Below are 23677 nucleotides of genomic sequence, written 5' to 3'. Positions count from 1 at the left end.
TAAATCCAGACTGTAGCCACATTTTATTATTGATTGATTGAACACATCACTCATTTGCTTCCTGTCATCTTATCCAAGGGGTTAAAAGTAAATGGGGTGTGATCGTAGTGGTGCATGCCCTTTTTTTTTTTTTTTTTTTTTACTTTCACACGTCCCCAAATTCTTCCATGTGGCTTATAATGACCGCGGATGTATTTTTAGAGGCATCAGAGTTTTATTGCCATCTTGACCGAGGCCGATTAATCAGCATATAGTGAGCATAGCGCTCCCATGATGCACCACGAAAAGGAGTCGCACGCTGTAGCTTTCTGTAAGCTGTGAATAGTCCGACCATAATCACGCAGAGTTGGTGAGTAATGCCACACCTTCCTGCTGGGGAGAAGGAGCCCGAGCAGGGACTCAAGATTGTCCACTTCCTGTCCACTCTTGCTTCCTTTTGAGTGACCCGTGAACAACGGGCTCAGCTGGGCTGCTCTGGCTGGGCTCAGCTACTGGGCTTCTCAGGAGATTACTGTGGCATGGCCTAGGAACTGGCAGCCACTGAACTGATCTGTGAACATCTGAAACTCCTGCCGTCTTATTCTGAGATGAGCTGCGGAGGTTAAGTAGACCGAGTTGGAGTCTAGGGAGCCTGTGGTGGTACGTGTGAGGCTGTGGACTGGCGAGCAGTCTGGCTGGCTTCCAGAGAGCAGAACTGGGCCTTGTACTCTTATGTGCAACTGGTGCAGAACTAGCTGCCCGTGCACCCACATATCCTGTTCCTGATGTCCCGTTTAGTCACACTGGCCACGTTACCCTTTGCTGTGCACCTGTGTCTCTGTCCTCTAGGCATGGCTGGTTGGATCGCCATCACAGCTCTGTAAGATAGCAAACATGGGTGCTGACATCCAGTAGGTTTTCCACGTGGTCCACGCGCCTCCCGTCCACTCCCTTGGCGGTGCGCTGCCTCCGGCCCACTCGGCTCGGGGTTTGGAAGGCTTGGATGTGCAGCTGCTGCCTTGCCCCTTGAAGCCCACGGTACAGCCTTCTCCCAGGCCAGAGGGGGGCACTATAACCAGACTGTCCAGTCTTCCCTTCGGGAAGCTGTCCGTCATTACCAGAGTGCCCACTCCCGCTGCGTGGTGCCGGTCTCTCCGCTCCTCACTAATGGAGTTGCTTGTGCGTTCTCCTGCCTGTGGTTCCATCATGGCTCTCTGGGTTCTCTCATTCCTGCCTCCTGACCCCTCCATCTGTTTCCTTTATCCCTTCAGAACCAAGAACACCCCCCCACCCCCCACCGTCACGTGCGCCCTCTCTCTCTCGCGCCGCCTCTTTCTCACGCGCTCTTTCTCAGGCTCTTCTTGTGCACTCGCTTTCTCTCTCTCTCTCTCTCTCTCTCTCTCTCTCGCTTTCTCTTGCATGTGCTTTCCTGTTCTTGCTCCCTCTCTCACTCTATTTCTCCTTCTGTCTAGTTGTCTAAAACTCATGCTCTTCTTCTCTCACGCCCTCTCTCTCTCTCTCTCTCTCTCTCTCCCTGCCCCTGCCCCCCCCTCACCCCTTCTTGCTGATGGGATGCAGCAGACAGCAGGCTGGCTGTTGAGAGGTGTTGCCAGGCAGAGCACTCGAGAAGCAGTAGATGGGAGGGAGAAGGGTGAGCAGAGAGACTGAGAGGAGTGTGTGTGTGTGTGTGTGTGTGTGTGTGTGTGTGTGTGTGTGTGTCTGACGGAGGGGGAGGGGTAAAGCTGGCAAGCAGCTTGAGTGGAGAGGGATACAAGCTTCCCATATTAAAAGGAGAGAGGCAACAGAACACGCGATTTCCCCCAAGCTCCCCAGCTCCTCTTTGCATCTCTGCTACAACCCGAAAGCGTCTTCTCGTCAAATCACACTCAAAGCCAAGATGCATAAAAGAAGGTAATGGAAAACATCCAAATATCGACACAGGACTTGCCCAGGGTTCTGCACACCTTTCTGAGAAAGGCTGATGTGGTGGTGTGTCGTCCTTACAGTGTTCCAGCACGGCAGATCTGCTTCAGAGAGCAAAGAGCGTTCATTCGGGCGCCTCCATGTACATTAACCATTTCAGATCTGTTGGAGGAATTACTAGGAATCCCATGGCTTTTTAAAAAATGTTCTGTACACACAGTCCTCCCCATATACGCGTGTACACAGATGCCACGCCGGCCCGTAGCTACGACACGTCAGCGCATCCGTCTCGTTTGTCCAAGTCACGCCTATAAGCAAATACAAGTAAACAGGGAAGCTGTGCTTTTTTCAGGACAAAAATCACTGCATCATTTACATGCCTCAGACGATTCCAACAAGCTATTTTTGCATTTAAGGGTTTGTCTCCAATTACTTTTAATCTCTGTACTTATAATTGTCACTAGACACTGAGAGGAGTGTGTATAAGTGTTGAGCACAGGCTACATGAACTGAATTAACACCGTGGTGTAAAAGAATTCATTGTCATGAGGAATTGTACAAACTCAAGTTTGTCAAACATGGATCTGGCTTATTTTCCATAATTAATTGTTGGGGACGTCCCTGTATAATTTAATACATGTTAAAAGGGTAGAACATTTTTATGTTGTGGAAATGGCTGTTCTACCATCTATCTTTAAGTACCAACAACTGACCATCATTGACAAAAATGGAACAGCATCGATAAAAACAAATAAAATAGTAAGACACCGACAGTCACTCTGCTTTCTCTATTTTCGATTCTATATTTTATACTAGGGAAAATGATAGATACACTTAATTGATCCCTGGAGAGGAAATTTAGATGTCACAGCAGTATAACATTTACATGATATAGAAAAATATAGTACAAACAGGTTGTATAAATAGTATGGAATATATGTAATATAGTATAACGTGAGTAGTAGTACAATAATACAGTATAGTACAGCAGTATAGCATATTAAAAAAATAAAAATAACTTGAGGCCAGGTTGAGGTACCTCACAGTGTAATACACAGTGCTTGACTGATTCTTAAACATTAAGAAAGAACACCACCAAACACCCCTGCCGAATGTCCATATTACCCTTGAAGAACCATAATTTTTTAAGAGTGTATGAGTTCAAAATGCCAATAAAATAGGTCAGAGCTGATATGTACCAACAACCTAATAATCTACTCTTCATCTGTCACATAAACCACTTGAACATACGCTAGGTTGATGAATTCCTCTCGTAAAAAAGTGCCACCCCACTTGAACTTGAAAGCAGCGTTATTACATACTCAGTAGACTAGTAAAACCCCTAAAATGTCATGTTAAAATTAAACTGAAGCCCCACTGGAGCGCAGTGTTATTACATGCAGTATTCACTTTGTTACAAAAAAAACCAAACAAACAAACAAACAAATATTTTAATATTAAAATTCTCTTATAAGGGCAGGAAAGTGTTACTGTAATTCTGAAATCAACCACTAGAGGCGCACTTGTAAGGAGCTGATGCTTGTGCGGGTCTGAAAGTGCGGTACTGCGGATCTGCAGATATTTTCCCTCCAAAAAATATTAAATAAATAACCCACCACCACATGTTTTGCAAAGTTTGACATTGAGTAGCTGTTAAATCCTTCTAGCCTGTGACACCTACTCTTTGGAGATGAGTAGGAAACATAAGACAGAAGGTTTATCTCCGTCTTAATCTCAACTGTTTTCCCTGTCCTGTCTGAGTCCTCCGGCGTATGATGCAGTTGCCAATGTGCCATCCAAGTGTATACGTCTATGGTCCTCAAGTAGGATGTATTTGGACAGTTGTTTCCTGGCTGACTGTGTGCCATTGCATCATCCACGTAATGACCTGAGAAAAGCAGGTGATTGTAGATGTGGTGTTTGCCATGGGAGACTGTGGTCTCTCCACACAAGGACCTCAAAAGGCGTCCTGGGTCCAGATGAGTAGTTGGGTCTGCCAGGCTGAGCTAAAACAGCCAGCCTGACAGAAGACCACGATAGTAGAAGAACAAACTGTGGACCAAATCAAGAACATTAGGGTATGTGGTAGCTCAGTGGTTAAGGTACTTGACTGGTAATCGGAACTTTGCTGGTTCAAGCTGGTTCCACCACCACCACCCGGTTGCCACTGTTGGGCCCCTGAGCAAGGCCCTTAACCCTCAATTGCTCAAGTTGTATTCAGACATTAATTGTAAGTCACTTTGGATGGAAGTGTCAGCTAAATGCTGTAAATATAAATTATCGTAATGCATGAGTAGATATGTCAGACTGCCAGGAAGTGCCACCTCAGTGTTCATCACCAAGCGCAAACCACTTCTTTAAGAACAGAAAGGCCAGGCTACAGTAGAGTCCTTGGACACGAACATGTGGAGACTTGGGACAAGGTCCTAGTGGATGAGGTGAGGATAGAACTGCTAGGGTCCTGGAACAGGGGACGTGTGGAGAAAAAGGCCACCATCCCCAGCTGGTCTGTGGAGCCTGGTAGCATGGGCGTGTAAGGTGTGAGGCTGCCAGTGAGCTTGAAGCGTGCCGGGCCATTTCCAGCAGGAGCCCAGGCAGGACAACGAGATTTCGGAGGCTAGAAAAAAGAATGCAATGTTCTTGACTTGACAGGTTGCCTGTTCTGAAATCCAGCGAGCCTGTAAATGCGCGCCACAGCCAACGCTGGCTGTATTCCTGGCCTAGAGGAATGCTGGGAAGCTACCCACCATCTGGTGATTATCTGCCGATTGCAGACTTTAGGCAGTCAGGATTGCACCAAGTACTAAACAGGAAAATTTTGTTTAAGCCTATGTTCATTTGTCCATTTTTGCATCATCCCCAGAAATAGAATTTTATATATACCAAGGGCTGTTATTCCTATATGGTTCACAGTTATGTAAAACTGCACTAAACTATTGGAAACATTGGGCACTTCAACTTCGGAGCCATTTTAAAATCCAGAGGGGAAAAAAAGCCCCCCCCAAAAAAGCTTTCAATTTACTGATGTGACTTGTCACCATGGACTGCATTGTGTATTTCGGGAGTTAAAATCGGTCTTTTTCATTTGTCATGATGGGAAGGTTTGCTGGTTTCCTGTTTTTCTTTCTTCCTTAATAGAAACTGTACAATTCTTTGACCTCAAGTACTCAGCCCAACTTTGGGCTTATGTTTTAGACTCTTTAGAATGCCTAAGCAGTCAATTATGACTGATTTAAGACTGCATAATTGCCCTCATTCTGTGTTTTTTGTATTGGGATAGTTGTTAAGAAGATGACTATTATCTATTCTTTAAATAATTGTGAAATGTTATTTTAGGAAAATTTGAGGATAAATATAGATAGATGGACTGTTATGATGCCACAGTTTGTTTACAGAATTGACCCATTATCAGCAGGAAAGTGTTTTTGTTGTGTATGGCAGAGTAGTCTGACCAGCTACCAGGTGTCAGGTCAACTGTGAAAATAAACTGTGTGGATTAGATTTTAGCATTCTAAAACAGATGTTTTATGCTGATGAATACATCTGGTTCAAGCAGCAGGGTACCGCACTGCCTCGGCCTCCTCACGTTTGCTGACACTTAGTGTACAGCACTGCCTCGGCCTCCTCACGTTTGCTGCCAGTGACGGGGTACAGCACTGCCTCGGCCTCCTCACGTTTGCTGCCAGTGACGGGGTACAGCACTGCCTCGGCCTCCTCACGTTTGCTGCCAGTGACGGGGTACAGCACTGCCTCGGCCTCCTCACGTTTGCTGCCACTGACGGGGTACAGCACTGCCTCGGCCTCCTCACGTTTGCTGCCACTGACGGGGTACAGCACTGCCTCGGCCTCCTCACGTTTGCTGCCAGTGACGGGGTACAGCACTGCCTCGGCCTCCTCACGTTTGCTGCCAGTGACGGGGTACAGCACTGCCTCGGCCTCCTCACGTTTGCTGCCAGTGACGGGGTACAGCACTGCCTCGGCCTCCTCACGTTTGCTGCCAGTGACGGGGTACAGCGCAAAGGTCCCCTCACCCCAACTCCTGGCGTACACACAGCCCCACGCACTGTTGTTTTATTATGAATGAGAAAAGCAAAGCCCCAGCGGACAGTCCGGAATAGCAGCAGTGAGAGGAGGGGGCTTCCACTCCCAGTCACCCTCCCCTCGCAGAAACCCATTGCTGTGGAAATTTGCATTATTGGCTGCGTTTGTTCGTAACCAGCATATGTTTGCAGGAGCCCCGCGATGAAAAGGGCAGAAATTAGACACCTAGAAATGAAGAGGTGATCAAAGAGAGAAGGGGCCAGAGCAGGCGGGGCTGTTCTCGCACCACGAAGTGAGAGGATAAATAAAAGGTAGAGAGATGAAGAAAAGTATAGGATCTGTGTGTGGAGGGGCGCGTGCTCGCGTCCGGCTTGCATCCTGTGGGTGGAGTTTGTTTTCAGGTAGACATGAAAGAACCCGCCAGCACATTGCCCTTAAGCAGCCCTGCAGGGCACCAGCTCCCCAATTAAACATTAATACATTTCAATGAGCCCCGTTAGTGCCTGTGGCGCCCTCTGCGGTGGGCAAGGTGCATTGCAGACTGCCGTCTTTTGGCTGGGAATATTTAGAAGGCATCTATACCAAAGATCAACGCCCATGCATTCTCTCTCTCTCTCTCTCTCTCTCTCACCCCCTCTTTCACTCTCTCAGTTCAGTTTATCTTTATTGGTACTATGCTAGAGTGCAATGTTTCTAGAGCACATTAAAATATTAAACTGAACGTTCTCGTGGAAAAGATAATACCAAAAATAACATTAATAAGAGTATCGAAATAATAATCATAATAATAACAATGATAAAATAAGAAGTAGACAACCTTGCACTAAGTTTTAATGAGCTCCTCTCTCTCCCCCTGCCCCCCCACTGTCTCACTCTTTCTTTCTCTCCATCTCGTTCCCTCTTGTCCCCTCTCTGGCTGTTGACGGTGTGCTGGGAGCAGGCCTCCTCTTCAGGGACACGAGCTAATGAGCTGCTCTGGGCTTTAGGCATCTGGTGGCACTAAGGTGGCACGCTGGCACCGGCAGCGCCCTATTAACCCCACTGTTACCAAACATGCAGCAGTCATTTATTAATGATTAACACAGGCACCTGCGCAGAAGCCTGCCTGGGTGCAGGTGATGCTGCGTACCGCGCACGCATGGCATTGTGGGACAGGGAACGCTGGCGCTTGGCTGCCGGCTTCTGCAGCTGCTGGCGCTCCGACTGACCACAGAAATAGGTGTAATGAGAGAGCAGCAAAGATGGACAGACGAGGAGACGGAGCGAGATGCGGGGAGACAGACTCGGGGAGGAGCTGAATCTTCTGTCCATGACGGATGTCCAACAGCGTCTGTGTTTTACGTCTGATCTGCTTCATTCCTGATATGAACTTCAGGATTGACGAATAGTTTACGATCAAAAGTGTTTGTGTTGTTGGCTTGGTCCTTTCACCTCATTTGTAGGTAACAAGGTCATTCAGACACTGGCAGGATGTCCAGCTCCAGCCCTTATTGTTCTGACTCTTTTCATTGCCTGAGATAAATGGCTTACGCTTCTCCACCTCCATTTCTGCCAAAACGTAGCAGCAGTTTGGTGTTTTGCGGCCAGAGCTGTACAGGCCGTTAGGCCAGATCCCTGCAGGGCTGACAACGCGTGCAGGGGAGAGGTGGCTGAGAGACTGCTGAGACAGGATGCAGTCATGCCTAGTGTGGTGCTGCACTCTGCCCCCAGTGCACAGGTTTGGTACTGCACTCTGCCCCCAGTGCACAGGTTTGGTACTGCACTCTGCCCCCAGTGCACAGGTTTGGTACTGCACTCTGCCCCCAGTGCACGGGTGTGGTACTGCACTCTGCCCCCAGTGCACTGCGGGGAAGAGTGACGTGTTGGCTCCAGACCCAACTACAGGCCTGCCTTTGATGTGTATGAGATGAGCTACAATAAATGAATGCACATGTGATTAATCTCTTTTACCTAACAAAGTCATTTATTTTACAGTCCATCAGGGTGAATAGCATCATTTAGTGCCTTGTGAGTACTGCAATATGATTTCCCCCCCTTTTTGGTAACTTTCAAAATACTCACTCCTCTCTCTCTCTCTCTCTCTCTCTCTCTCTCTCTCTCTCTCTCTCTCTCTCTCTCTCTCTCTCTCAGTTATCTAGATAGTTTAGATAGGATTGGTGCTGCAGACTACCAACCCACAGAACAGGACATCCTGAGGACCCGAGTGAAGACTACTGGGATTGTAGAGACCCACTTCACCTTCAAGAACCTGCACTTCCGGTATGTTCTTCTGTCCAGTCCAGTTTTGTGTCTTATATTATTAAAGGTCAACATTATAACATTACACCTTGGTGCTTAAGTCCAGAAGACATTGTGCCTTTTCCCCTGTGTTGTGCTGAGGAATGAGCCTTATAGCAGTAATGACATTACAGTAGTCTAGTCCTTCATTTAAGCTCCCTGCCTGACGATGTAACCACCCAGATCAAGTGAATTTATAACACTGTTATCTGAAAGTGATTACACTGTTAACTCTGACAAAGATCAGTTGTGAAGGGAGTCAAATGGAGTTGTTGATGATACACATCTTATTCACCCTTGGCCTAAACGTAGCCTTACTATACAAAACAGGGTCAGGAGCCACAACAGATGCCTCGGCTACCCATCAGTATCGCAGCAATAATGCATACAGCTGTTATTGAAACCCAGTCATCTGAGCATAAGACCCAGTTACAGAAGTGTACGCTGCATCCGGTCCCTAAAATAACCCTCTTCACGTTGGAGCGTTAGGTAGCAGTTTACAGTGTTAAGGGATCACATTTCAGAGAGGCTTTTCTACGACAGTGGTTGAATTACTGTAGACCTTTACTGGAATGATTCTGTGATTCACCTCCTGACCTGGTTCAGCTCGTTAGTTAATTATCAAGTCCTTCCTGGACTGAGTCATACACGTGAGCCTGCCGAACCCCATGTGAGCTGCACTCCGAACCCTTCCAGGCGAAATCTTTCTTCTAGTTATGGTGTATGGACATGAACACTGTACTGAAGTACAGTGTAGCTGGGGGTGGTGGGTAAGGGGCACGCAATTATACCATGTCATGTGTTTGTAGGCTGTTTGATGTTGGAGGTCAGAGGTCAGAAAGGAAGAAGTGGATCCATTGCTTTGAGGACGTGACTGCCATCATCTTCTGTGTAGCTCTAAGTGGATATGACCAGGTGCTCCATGAAGATGAGACCACGGTGAGTACATCTGCCCTCTCGCCAACACACACACACTCTCTCTCTCACACACACACACAAACAAACAAACACACACACAAACACATTCTCTCTCTCTCTCTCTCTCTCTCTCTCTCACCTCTCATTACTACATACATACTCAAGTCTATAAATTGCGTGTAAAACAACACAGATCTCTTCACATCATTTGTGGTTTATTTCACCACAAATGTAAGAGAGGTTGCTTTGTTTTGCTTTATTTCTATATTGCTTAATTCTATCATACAGGATTCTACAGGGTGGTTCAGGCCATGTTCAGACCTCTTGTTCCACACTTTGTGTTGTGGATTTGATTTTGAATGGATATAATTGCAATTTTACCCATCAACTCTACTCTTAATCACTCTTGGCGGCAAAGCAAATTACAGCTGGGAGTCTTATTAGATGCAACTATATAAACTTCATCTATATAAGCTCCATCAGATCAGAGAGTTAGCGTCTGTGATCTGCCGTCTTCAGGTTGCTCCGCTCTTGCCCAGTGGGGATTTGCGTCCGGGCTTTAGATGGGCCTCTCAAGGACATCCGGAGACTTGCCTTTGAGACACTTCAGCGTTATTTTGGCAGTGTGCTTCGGGTTGTTGTTGCATTGAAAGGTGAACGGTCACCCCGGTCCGAGTTGGCGTGCGCCCTGGACGAGGTTTCCTTCAGGGATGTTTCTGCATTTGGCCGCATTCATTTGGCCCTCAGGTGTTCCTAGTCACCCTGTCCCTGCCACTGAGGCACACCCCCACCACTGCGCTTTACCGCAGGGACGGCCTTAGGCGGGTGGGGATGTTCTTGGCTGCACGGTACTCGCTGTTCTGCACAGACACTTCAGTTTTCTTCTCATTAGACCAGAGAATCTTTTCCACATGTTGCCAGACCCTTTTATGTGCTGTTCTGCTGACTCCAAAAGTGGCTTCCCATCCGCTGCCCATTTCTGTCCAACATCTCTGCGCAGGGACATTGGCACTCATTTAATGACTCTTCTGGGTCTCGAAACATATTTTCCCTTTGTTTGGGCAATAATGTTGATGGAAATAATATCCATTCAAATCGAATCTACAACACAAAGTGTGCAAACTGTACATACAAATTTAACTTGCCAGATTTTTCAGAGGAGGCTTTTTTGCAAAAGAATACTGTTCCAGCTAAATGCCATAAATATATATCTCATGGCAGGAGGTACAGAAATGTATATTTATGGCATTTAGCTGGAACAGTATTCTTTTGCAAAAAAGAAAAATCTGGCAAGTTAAATTTGTATGTACAGTTTGCACACTTTATTGGAGATACTGAAATGTATATGAAACAACATAAGTTATTAGATGTCACTGCTACATTCAAATAGTGCATCACTGTGTGTTTTCCATATGGCTGTGTAGAACTGTGTTAACTTAGTGAATCAACTGGTGGGATTTTGCATGAGAGCAGCTACAAACACCTAAGCGCATTCTTCATTTTTTTTTTGTTATCAGCACATAGAAGGATAGAAAGATGGATAGAGGTAGATATATAAATAGAGACAGATAGATAGAGACAGATAGATAGAGACAGATAGATAGAGACAGATAGATAGAGAGACAGATAGATAGAGAGACAGATAGATAGAGAGACAGATGGATAGAGAGACAGATGGATAAAAAGGTAGATGATAGAGAAGTAGATAATTGAAAGGTAGACAGGTAGATATATAGATATAGATAGATATATAGATAGATATATAGAGAGATAGCGAGAGAGGTAGATGATGGGTAGATATACATGTATATGTGTGTGTGTGTATGTATATATACATACATATATATATGTGTGTGTGTGTGTGTGTATGTATATGAGAGAGAGAGGTAGCAGAGAAAAGAACTAAATGTGCATCCTCAGCTAGACTTGTAGTCAGGTGTTAAGAGACTGCCATAAAAGTCCTTACTATCCTCCCACAGTCCTTTGCTTTTCACATCAGATTACGTTAGACTGAAACTAGTATTTATTGCCTCACCTTCAGCGATGAAACATGTTCATTTATGTAGCCACTAGACTTGGATCAGTGCATACACACACGCCGATGACAAAACGTAATGATATTTAAATGACTCTGGGGACAGAATATCAATGCTTTAATGACTTTGCTGGCTTCTACTTTAATTATACGAACGCTTATGGTGAAATGGTGGAGTGTCTGCAAAATGCCTCTCAGTCCTGGTGCTGCTGGATGATATTCATGTATATATGCAGAAACCATGTAGGAGATGGAACTGGTCAGATCTATGAGGTTAAGACCTGGAACCCATCCACACCTTCCAAACATGCTTACAAACACGGCTTGCGCTCTTGTGCTCTCTCTCTCGCTCTCAATCTGTACATTTCTCTTCTCACTTGCTACCTTACTGTTCCAGTGGTATTTTTTTTCCCTCTTCTCCATTCGTCTCCTTCACTTCTTCTGAGTACATTTCCCTCATTCTCTCTCTCTCTCTCTCTCTCTCTCTCTCTCTCGATGTCTTGCTCAGACACACTCGGACACACTCATTTACCACTAACACCGTATCTGTTCCCGTATGTGATGTGCACGAGACTGTGTGACGCCCATCTCGTTTCCCTCTGGAGCCGCATTCTTCTTTGAGCTTTTGTACCCGGATTCGCGCTCTCTTTCGCCCCCTAGCTGTGGGGACACTGCATGTGTGTTGCCTCTGGCAGGTGAGGTGTGGGGGGGTGTGGGAGCGTTGCGATACGATGCCTGTGCGTCCTGCGGCCTCCTGCTGCCTCCCCTGCGTCTCCGCCTCCCTCTGATCGTCTCAGCTCCTCCCTCGCCACCTCTCGCCCTCGGCTCTGCTCTCTAACCAATCACCAATCGCTAAAACGCCAAAAGCCAGCCCTCCAGATGGCCCCTCCTCCAGAGCAGGTATGAACCCTACTTTTTAACCAGCAATCCCCAGTGAAAATGAGATGAGTTGAAAGCAGCGCTCTTCTTTACATCTTTTGCTAATGCTTGTGTGTGTGTGAGTGAGTCAGAGAGAGACTTTTTTTTTTTCACTGAAAGATGAAAAATCTTTACTGAAAGATTTAATTAATCTTGTATTAATCTTTCAGCAGCATCCCATTTCTTAGGGGAAAATGTTCTTGAATTCCACTGAAAATTGCCTACTGCTGCTGCAATTGTGAAGTCACATGTGATTGGATGTGAGCTCTGTAGTCAAATGTGATTGGACGTGAGCTCTGTAGTCACTGGTTCCTCCCACTACTGCTAAAATTGTGACCTTCAACTAAAGTGTCTGCTTCCAACTGTCACCAAGCTGATTAATAATTATTCTACCCAGAAACATGTATTTAACATAAACATAGTCTAGTGAATCAATTACTGTCCTCTTGATGATGATGAAGCAAATTTGCATAATGCATCGCCTTGCCTAGGGATATGGTATTCTGAGTAATTAATTCACTTTTAAAATGAGGCATTTTCATATTTTTCTATTTTACTTTTTAATACTGCTTTCCTTTTCACTGTTTGTACCTCCACACACAGTATTCTGGTTGCATCTGAGTGTGCGCGTGTGTGTGCGCGTGTGTGTGTGTGTGTGTGTGTGTGTGTGCGAAATGCTGAGCCGACAGACTTTTTCTGATCGGTCCTCTTTCTTTCGACCCCACAGAACCGCATGCACGAGTCCTTGAAGCTTTTTGACAGCATCTGCAACAACAAGTGGTTCACAAACACCTCCATCATTCTTTTCCTAAACAAGAAGGACATATTTGAGGAGAAAATAAAGAAATCCCCCTTAACTATCTGCTTCCCTGAGTACACAGGTAAATTCCCCATTAAAATGGGCTTGCCCATGGGGAAAGGGGGGAGAGAAAGAGGGAAGAGATGAAAGAAAAAATGCAACAACGGAAAACTCCTCCCTCCAATTTTTAAATTTATTTTTTTTTTAATCCTGTACAAGTTGGTACCCACTTGTCCTGGCACACCGTTACTGTACTACCACATCTCATCACACACACACACACACACACACACACACAGCGTGGGGCCTCTAGCCTGTTATGCGATGCATCATTGTGTGTGCTGTGTTTTTACAGTCAGGGTTTATAATGTTCTTTTCTCCCCCCCCCCTTCCCCCCCCCCTTTCCACTGCTTTTCTCCTGTTGCTTTTTTCTTTTTATGCCTCTGATCTTCCTGTTTTTGCACTTTTGCAAAACATCCCTCTGCTCGCGGCCCTGCCCGCGTCTCCCGTGCTCGGCTCTCCTCGCCCGCCCCTCTTCCTCCCGTCTGCCTCGCGCTGCGCTCCAGGGCCGGACACCTTCCTGGAGGCGGTGGCCTACGTCAAGTCGCAGTACGAAAGCAAGAACAAGTCCCTCCACAAGGAGGTGTACGCGCACACCACCTGCGCCACCGACACCAACAACATCCAGTTCGTCTTTGACGCGGTCACCGACGTCATCATCGCCAACAACCTGCGCTTCTGCGGCCTGTACTGAGCCTGGCTGGCAACCGGGCGCCGTGGCGACTACGCCCCCTCGCCCTGCTGTACTGTTCTTCTGTTTGTAATCCTCGACATCCAGCTCCCCGGTGGCAGCAGACAGCCAATGACTCGAGCCTAAACGTAGACTTTCCCCTGCGGTAATCGCCAGTGGAGAGCTAAAATTTAATCCAAATGTCTGGACCCAGCTAGTCAACTTGGCACGATGCGTCACGTGTATTTCACATTTCCCTCTCCTGTTCCGCCTCTCCGTCATGGTTTACCGGTGTGGAGGTTGGGTGAGATGTCGGTGGGAATTACAATGGCAGACTCTGTGAAGCTCAGTCATATACTCCTTATATGTGCCCTTGTCATCTAGTCCAAAAACCATGTAATTCATCACATCGTGCAGTCTGTCCTGGATAAATTACATTTTTGTTGTACTAAGAAAGACATAAAACCATTTAGCATTTTTTTAAAAAAACATAAATGGGCATTATTGCTGTATTACTTGTATATTATATGATAGATAATGGTATCTTTTAGACCCGTCTGGTATTTATAGGAGTGCCACCGCAGATAAGATGTGGGCATGTTCGAGACTTGAATGTTGATGAAACTCTGTGGCATTTAAATGACATTAAAGCTATTGCCGTAGGCTAGTGCTAAAATCAGGCCGTCTCGGTGTCCAGGAGAAAAGTCCAGTGGGCTCTCCATATGCAATCAGAGCTATCAGATTACATGATATGATATACTCTTCAACCTCTTACAACAGAGTGGCCAGTTCTGCTCAGACAGAGCTTGGATCAAAAGCACCTGGCCCTATAACTTGAGACGGTACTAAAGAGCTTGATATCCTGGATTAGGTGTGATTGATTAGGGTGGAGATACCTAGCATTCGGGATTGATCTGGTTCTTAGTCATAGGAATGGTTAAGGTAGCTGTGGTATATTACTACTACTACTACTACTAATAATAATAATAATAATAACAGCTATATAATGAGAACGATTAATTAATTATAATCATGGTGGTACCATGAAATATTTATAAATGTATTATAATGTGTTCTGGACTGTTTTAAATGACTTATAGTGTTATATTGGTCTGAAGAAATGTTCTGCTTTAAAACAAGAATTCTCCTTTTGGTGTAGGCAGCTGAAAGAGTAGACATAACCTGAAGCTGGCGGCTGTGGTAGAGATGGCCTTTCTGCTGATCTGAGACCAGTTCTTAAACCGGTTGAGGCTGCTGTAGGCTGGGCCTGCCCGGGAGAGCGTGAGGCCGCGTGTCACTCCTTGGAGTGTAATCATGGTGTCACGGTGGCTCAGCTGGTTCACCTCAGGTTGTTTGCTGTTTATTTTGGCTGTGGCCTGTAATTTAGCCCCGTGAAAGCCTCTAATCAGAGTCTTTCTCTCTGTCCCCCACGTCCCCTGCCTGATTGCCTGTTGCAAAGTGTGTGCTGGGGGGAGGTGTGTGTGTGTGTGTATGTGTGTGTGTGTATGTATGGGGGGGTTGATGGTCCTGCTATACCTGTCCTCACAAGTGCTCAGTCATTCTGTCACCGGGAGAAAGGATGTCGCCGAGAGAACAGGACTGATCAGGATGCGCAGGCCAGGACGTGAGGCTGGACAGGGCAGGCTTCTGTGATGGTGGAAAGTCGTGGCTACCAAGAGCGGAAGTGTGGATTAGTGAATTAATTAGAACGAAAAACAGCTGCTGTAGCAGCAGTTGCAGAGACCTGCAGGGAGGGCGGGTGTAATGTAAGGTCGCCGAGTTCTTTCTGTCTGTTGCCTAATAAATAACAGCATCCATGGAGAAAGCAGTGGAACAGGAACAGTGGAGCAGAAGTCACTAAGCAGATAGCCTGGGGGGGGGGGGGGGGGGTTCAGTAATGGTAGCACACACTTTGCTATAGACATCTTATTTTTTTCCACACTGCGAACACTGTTATCTTGTGGGGCTTATCTTTACTTTCCTCAGCCACTGTAGCTGTTTGCTCCTTACACGGAGCCCTTCAAGACCGAAAAGCATGGTAATTACGTACATATGGTACCATATTCTGGATTCTGAAGAATTTTGAATGACGCATCATGACAGTATAATAATAGACCACGAGCCAGTCGTTTTTGACCAGAGAGACTCGTGGTCTGTGGGCTGACCCGCTGGCACTGGCCAGCAGGGGTGCAGCGGAAGTCCCCAGTGACATCACAGCGTCGTGGGCACGGTGAGCCCACCAGGGTTACGCGGCTCCCGTTCAGTCTCTCGGCGGGAATGTCGTTATCGCAGTCATTAGAGGCAAAACAAACCCTGGACCCCACCTCCTGCTGGTGTCATGGATCTTACAGCAGCCTGGCCTTCTGCAGTTTCTCTCTGCTTCCTGGTTATCTTTCTCTCCCCCTGCCCCCCTTCGCTTCCTATCTCTCTCTCTCTCTTTCCGTCCATCTTTTCTTTCTCTTCGTCTCTCACTCGCTCTCTCTCTCTGCTGCCGAGCCGACTGTTTTATGAGTCTCTCTGTGTAGCATACCCTTCCGCCTGAGTAATGGACCCCGAGCTTTCTGTTCCTGGTTTAGAGAATGATGGGTATCGGTTTGCGCGTCTAGAGCAAAAAGGAGGATATGAAATGTCGGTGCTAAGATTGATAGGAAGTTGAAGGGTTTTGGGTTTTTTTGCATCTGTGTAGGTAAATGGATTTGTGGGTAACTGGGTCCATGCCCTGCTGTGTGACTAATGACCCATGGCTGCTTTGGTTTTACCTGCACTACAGCAGCTGGTGCTGTGGTCTAATTTTGGGCAGTTAAATAGAAAAGATTCATTTCATGTCATATTTGATAGTTTTCAGTAGTAGAAAATGCATTTTCAGAATGGCTGTGAGGGGACTGTGAAATTCCGATGCTGTTTTTCAGTAGCCAGAAGTGTACAAATATCTTTCAGCTAGCCTCTGCCTCCTTGCACGTACCCAGGTCAGTGCAAGGGTCATCAACACTACTGGTATTTGACATTTATCCAAAACGCGCAACTTCTTCCAAACAAATCACCTGCAGCCCATTTGGATAGTCGTTTTTAAATAACGTCGTCCTGAATTAGAAGAATCTGGATTAGAGAAATAATTAGTGTCGATGGAAGTGCCAAATGCAGAGTGTGGCATCACAGTGCCGTCTGTCTCCCCTTCCAGGTCCGAGTTCGGCTCCACTTGGATCTGTACTCTCTCCTGTTTGTGCTCCGAGGTGTACTTATCAGTTTGGTCTGTCTGCTGTGGTAAAGTGTCTTTGATTGTTTGTAATTATTTATTGAATAATAGATGTGTATTTGTGTGTACGTATTTATATGAAATAAATGAATAAAGCAATAAAGTGCCACAAGAAAGGGTGGACCTGTTTATGCCTCAGGCTTCTCTCTCTCTCTCTCTCTCTCTCTCTCTCTCTCTCTCTCTCTCTCTCTCTCTCTCTCTCTCTCTATCTCTTTCCCTCTATTTTTCCCCCCTCGTTCTGTGCACCCCTCCACATCTTTTTTTTTTTGGCACCCACAGAAAGCACGGCCTCGTGCCTAAAACGGTTACGCTTTCCCACGTCAGCAGGTATCTGTAGTTTCAGCGCCTAGCGCTTGCAGTCTGCAGTGCCCATGTCAGACCAGGGCAGGGCGTCTGCTCCCTGCTCGCGCCTCTGTGTTTGCGGGCCGTGGTTTGGCCCCTCACTTCGGCCTTGTCCGCTCTTGAGCTCATTTTCTCTCGCTAACCTTTTCTTGCGTTTCTCTCTCTCTGTCTCTGTGTCTCTTCCCTTCTCTCTCTCTCTCTCTCTCTCCTGTTCCCCTGCAGAATCGCATGCACGAGTCTCTTATGCTGTTCGACTCCATCTGCAACAACAAATTCTTCATTGACACTTCCATCATTCTCTTCCTCAACAAGAAAGACCTGTTCGCTGAAAAGATCAAGAAATCACCCTTGAGTATCTGTTTCCCGGAGTACACGGGTAAGAACACACCCGGATAAACCTGGATAATATCACAGTCTCATCTTTGTTCAGACACACCAGGCCATTGTCATACCGTTGACTGGCTTGGTTTCCAAAGCCCGTTCCACACATTGAAGCTTCCCAAAGCTCGAATGGAAAATGAAGCTGAATTCTGTGCTGTTATTGGACTTGAGGTAAGGTTGTGTTTGTTGGATCATGCTGAGGAGTTTGAGTTCAGGATTCAGAATTCGGTTTTTGAGTCGTCATCATGGGAATGAAATTGCCTGAGGTTTGGCCTTGACTAGTTATAAATCTTTCAAGGAAATCAGTGATTTTTACCACAGCAGGATGATGGCCACAAGTCTCAATGAGCTACATGTGTGAAAGGATCCAGCTCTCCGACTGGGAAAAGGTCGTGGTAGTGGCCTGAAGAAACATGACCCGTCTTTCCTTTGTTCACACCGTGAGGGTGTCGAACCAGTGTGCCCAGTGATCTTTCTGTGTTGGGCCATGATGGGGCTTGTGTGGCTCTTCAAGTGTCTAAAATGCATTTTCTAACAATATCTGGATTGGTGAGGCAGGCAAGGTGAAGTACCATCCTGTCAGTTTCATGGTAAGGCTTCAGAAACTCCAAAAGACGGCCTCTGTGTCTTTCTCTCGCTCCGCACGCTCCAGACACGCCGTTGGCCCGACTGGGTGTGTGCTGTCTGCAAGAGGCTAGTGACGGGGCCACGCTTGGGAAACCGTGGGGAAGAGATGGCCCCTAGGGGCTGCTGTCCTGTCTAGAGCTGTTCCCAAACGCTCACCCTCCACGCCCCACTGCCCAGCATCCCTGCAGTTATCACTCATGCCAGAAAGCTCGTTTCAAGGCGGGCAGTCACACCGTGCTCTTGTCTAACAGCGAGATGTGTTGCACCAGAGCAGGGGAAAGGGGCCGGCTTTAAAGACAGGGAAGAGCGGGATACGTAGAGGGGCTGAGAGTGGCTCTAAATGGGCATGATGTGAGCCGGCGACGGCGAGGGGAGCCCCAGGGAGCTCTCCACAGTGTGTGAACATCCTGATGTGATATTTCCATAGAAGAACAGGCCTCTATAGCCTCCAGAAGGTGTGTGTGTGTGTGTGTGCCATCCCCTAAGTCTGCCCACCCCGTCCAAAAATATGAGGGAGAGATGAGCGTAGTATTGGGAGACAGGTGGAACTGAAAGCCTTTGCGATAACGGAGGCGATTATTATTATTATTTTTTCCTTTTCATTTTCATGTCCGTCTTACAGTGGACACACTTAATACGACAATATTTAACGTCAAATACTAACTGCTTATTGGCTGGGTTGGACTTCTTGGAGAAGGTTGTGCGCTTGCTGGTTAAACTCTTCACGCTGATGTCGTATCTCTACCCCCACCCCCCCCTCTGCAGGCCCGAACACTTACGATGACGCGGCAGCTTATATCCAAGCACAGTTCGAGAGCAAGAACCGCTCGCCCAATAAAGAGATCTACTGTCACATGACCTGCGCCACGGATACAGGAAACATCCAGGTGGTGTTTGACGCCGTCACTGACATCATCATTGCCAACAACCTGCGAGGCTGCGGCTTGTACTGAGCCCCCCCCCCCCCTCGCACTCGAGCCAACCCTTTGGAAATGAATATTATTGAAAATGCAAGTTGGTAAATGATAATAATAATTTAAAAATAGGCATATACATATACATATATATAAATATTATATATATAAAAATGTTTTTAGTTTGTCTTTCAAAGAGCTGCCAACAGAACTGATTTCTTATAGAAACCCAGCCGTTACGGTTCTAGAACAAAGTTGGGACCCGTTTTCTTTGTTTTTTGTTGTTTTATGTTTATTTCCTTCTTTGCTGATTGGTGTTCTGTTTTCACATTTCCCACTGTCTTTTATGTTGTTTTAACTAAACAATCTTCATTTTTGTTCTCAAAATGTCTTTCTTTTACTATGTTTTTATGTTTTTGTTTATTGTATGTATATTTATTACGTGCATATCAGTCAGGGGGCTGACTGGTAACATGTTTTGCCTGAGTATACAATGTTATGGTAATGACGCAATGGCGGGAAAAAAATACGACAGCTGTATCCATGGCTTCTACAGTTAAGCTAGGCATGAGCACAACAGTTAGCGTGAGTCAAGCCAAACTGCGGTTGTAGCGTTCCCCTGTTCTTCGGGTTTTTATCAGACTGGGATTTCGTAATGATTCTGGTTCGTTCTGTTCAGCAGCTCCACGTTGTAGAGAAAGGAAACCCCAAGGGTTGCACCCCACAGGCCTCTCTCCTTGTTTTGTTGGGTCTTGTTCACTCTGTTCGTTCCTGTCACTGGAGTAGGCCAGCTATATTTGCTGCATATGTCTGGGGCCATATTGCGTATGACTGAGCCCACTGACCAGGTCTGATCTGTGATATCGGTGCCAACCTTCTAAGAACGGTGGGTCTGGGAATAGTTCTCCCAACACTAGGTCGCTATAATGAAAATCTATTAACACTGTCGTGTAAGGAACCTCTACTTTTTTTTTTTTTTAAATTTGTTAATTAATTTATTAATTAATTTATTGATTGTCTGTCCCATGTACCTCCTTCCCATTTACCCCATCCTCCCGATAGCTCCCCCTGTCCCCGTTCTGTCCTGCCTTCCTGAATGTCCTGTTTTAGTTGTTCTCCAGGCTGGGTAATGGAGTCAGTCCTCTCTCACTGGTCCTCTCAAACATAGCATGAACCTTCAGCCTTTGTATGAAGAAAACGCTACCTGCTTCACTTAGATGATGTTGAGGAAACAATAATAATAAAACCCACAAAAAAAGGGGGGGCAAAAAAAGACAAAAAAAAAAAAGTAAAAAGGAAAACAAAGAAAAAAACAAGAAAGATGCACAGCCGCAACGAAAAGAGAGCGTTGGGTACGTTGGGTGGGCGAGGGAGGCGTTTGGGGGCGGGGCTAAGGAAAAGCAGCCAATGATATGGTGCCGTATGGGTGATGGTCACTGGGCTGCGTGTCTGTAGAAACCTGTAGATCCAGTCTTCTGGTTCTAGAATCTTTACAAGTAGACTTAATCCGAAAAAAACAAACAAACAATGATTATGACAACAATAACGATGATGATGATAATAACAATATCGAGGATGATCCTGTAATATTATTAAAGGTATATTTCTTGTGCTTTGTAGCTGAGGAACTTTTTTTTTCTCTTCCCCCTTTTTTAAAAAAGTTTTTTGCAAGAGTTCCTGCGATCCACTCTTGAACCATTCTTACTGACTTACCGTTGATGTTGAACAGTACCAATTTTTCCCCCTTTTTTTTTTGCCTGTTTGCCCTGCATTGCAGTGTATTTACTTAACCCGAATAACGGTATATGTGTCTATTTTTTTTTTGTTTTGTTTGATTTTTGGAAGAACCTTTGGTGCGCAGGCCCCACCCCAGTGCTGGAGAGGGCAGGCCGCTGCGCATGCCTGTACAGATTTCACGCGCTTTCCCTTCCTCGTGCATTTTTGTTTTCCTTTTTGGGGAATTGTACTACTCGAGATAAAAAGAAAAGAAAAAAAAACCACCCACCTTCCAGGTCTGCATAGAAAAGCACAGCTCTCACTCAACACACGTAGATTTGGAATGATGTATCTCCTCTCCCTCTTTCCTGCCTTCTTAGTCTGACTTATGAGAAAAGAAGACGGAAAAAAAATAACGAACTGTGTATAATGACATATACCGGTTAGGCTTTCGGAGTTTCTTTCGTCCTCCCGCCCCTCGGCCCTAGCGTCGGGTTTTCTTTCGTCTTTTTTTTTTCCTCTCCCAGTGAATGCTTTCTGTGCTGGTTCTTTCTCCCTTCTTTCTCCCTCTTCTTTAGTGAATGGTTGTTCTTTCATGTGGGATGTTCGTGCTGGAAAACCAATCGAATGTAGTGTTTACATTAAAAGCCACAGTTTTCATGACTACGAAACTCCGAGCCTGTTGCTTTTTCATTGCTGTCAAACTCTTTATTGTCTCTCTCGGAGGTTCCAGGACTGTAACCAATCCCATGGGCATCCTCGTTGACTTTGATGAGGCTTTTAAAACTATATGGAGGGCTGTGCAAAATGATCGACGGGTCAGGCCACCATTCCGAGCAGACATTGTAGAAAAGAGCAGCAGAACGTCAGCTAGCCGCAACCGAAAGGCAGTAGGAAGATATCAGCTAGAAGGATATCAGTTAGCCACTACTGAAAGGCAAAAGAAAGTCAGCAAGCCACTACTGAAATGCAACGCTTACACAGTTACGTGTTGTTATTGCAGTCCATATGCATATCCAATCTGAAAATGACTCATGACAGCAAGAATATATTTCTCTCGTTAGACAAAAAAGTGCAAGTTCATTAGTTAAGCATTAACTAAAGAACAAAGGCTATTATTAAAGTACACACTTTGTAGAGTGCATGTGTTAGACGTCTCAGAATATGAATGCCGAATTAAAACAGAACTCTGCTTTCCATATCTAATTAATATATACAGACCAGAACAGAATAGTGTATATACACTATTCAGGACCAGTACTAATGGGCCAATAATGTTGGATGGAGAAATACACACACACACACAGGTTTATGTAGGTCTATATTGCATGTGACACTGATAAGTGGTATGGAATTTTCCAGCCTTTGAAACTCACACCTTGGCACGTCTCCGGCCACCCTGACTGAACCAAGTCTTGCTCGGGTTCCCCTGATTAAGACACAATGAGCAAGGAGACCAGGCACTCCCCCAGCCTGTAACCTCCCCCTGTGGGGTGACATCTGCCTCTGAGCTCAGCGCAGGGCTGCAGGAAGTGCATCTGAGACCAGCATGGTGAATCTGGCCAGGAGTCGGGTGCGCAGCCCCGTTGCCTGATGGGAATTTTCTCGGATGAGTACGGGTGGGAGGAGGGGGCAGGGGAAAGCTTGGGCGCTTCAGTCCACAGCTGCAGCGTCAGGACCAGTGATATGCAGGTATAGGAGGAAGATGACACACCACACAAAGGCGAAGGAGAGGCATATTCTGTCTGGCTGACCCTTCATAAAAGCTTTTGATTGCTTTTTCAACAGTGATTTCAATGTTATATCATCGTCGTATAGGATATGTGGACTGGCACAATATGAATTGCCATGGAGCAAGACTTGATTGTGTGTGTGAATATATATGGAATAAAGGTTGAAATAGCAAAAAGTGCCCAACTTGAATAAAGATGAAAAGCAGTTATTGCCCCTGTATTTCAGCATCTGTTCAAATGACTGTGAACTTAGGAAGGTTTTTTTCTATTAATAGCTATAGAAATCATCGGTTGTGTGCGAGTGATTGTAAAAGCTGATCTCTGTAAAGGGTCCTTGAGTTCGAGAAAGGCACTATATAAATGTAACGAATAAAAAATACAAATAATAATGCTATATACTCAAACTAACGAACACCGAACTGGATCAGTAAAATAATCTGTAGCTAAATCTCTGGCATCATTTTGAGCACTGCAGAGACGCATATCCTGTTTTAGTTTTTCTTGAGGCCTTTTTTTCTGTTGCCACCTTTGAAGATGTATAAAGAGAGCACCATGCCTCGGCTGAAGAGAGGGTGCGGGCGGTGGAGGATAGACGCTGACGAGCACGCCGCGGAAGGGCCGGGGAGGTGAGATCTGAAGGAGTGCTGGGATGAGAGCTCGTTTCTCCCTCTTGTGGCAGTGGAGGCTAATAACCTCTTTCTGTTTTCCAGTCAGCCACATGACAATGGCAAGACCTCGGAAAGAGCAGCATGGATGCTCAGAGAGCGCATGCCAGCGTTGTGAACGTACGCTACGGTTTCCATGCCACATCCAACCTGTCTGTCACAGTGTGTTCATCGCTGGCATGCGGGAAGAGTTCCGCTTCTGCACTTTTCTATTGACTGGTTTAATTTGCTGTGACTATCTAGCCGTAACTATGGTTACGGGCACAGCCTATGGCATCCTACGTGTACTGCTTTGAACATACACTTGCCCATCCCTGAACAGCAATGCATAACTGCTCTACGATCCAAACCACACGCAATATAACATGCTTATGTAATGCCTAGGTATGCCCTAAAATTCTGGTCCCTGTCCCTGCAAGCTACTTT

At 46.0% G+C, this 23677-nt stretch overlaps 1 protein-coding gene across 3 annotated transcripts in view; it reads left to right on the top strand.

Moving 5' to 3' along the window:
* Window positions 1–21524, top strand: part of gnao1a (guanine nucleotide binding protein (G protein), alpha activating activity polypeptide O, a) — a 61685-nt gene extending 40161 nt beyond the window's left edge. The window contains exons 5-8 of one of the 3 annotated variants that reach the window (XM_035525055.2): window positions 8074–8202; window positions 9030–9159; window positions 12819–12972; window positions 18989–21524. In XM_035525055.2, the coding sequence (XP_035380948.1) occupies window positions 8074–8202; window positions 9030–9159; window positions 12819–12972; window positions 18989–19176 (601 nt within the window). In that variant the 3' untranslated portion in view covers window positions 19177–21524. Of the gene's footprint in view, window positions 1–8073; window positions 8203–9029; window positions 9160–12818; window positions 12973–13456; window positions 16178–17437; window positions 17592–18988 lie in introns of those variants that run through there. The other 2 variants (XM_035525054.2, XM_027003943.3) reach the window with 2 other exon arrangements.
* Window positions 21525–23677: the final 2153 nt, after the last annotated feature.

Source organism: Electrophorus electricus, chromosome 6, assembly GCF_041902795.1.
Source record: "Electrophorus electricus isolate QZ-2024a chromosome 6, ASM4190279v1, whole genome shotgun sequence".
Taxonomy (NCBI): domain Eukaryota; kingdom Metazoa; phylum Chordata; class Actinopteri; order Gymnotiformes; family Gymnotidae; genus Electrophorus; species Electrophorus electricus.
This window is presented reverse-complemented; position numbering and strand designations above follow the sequence as displayed.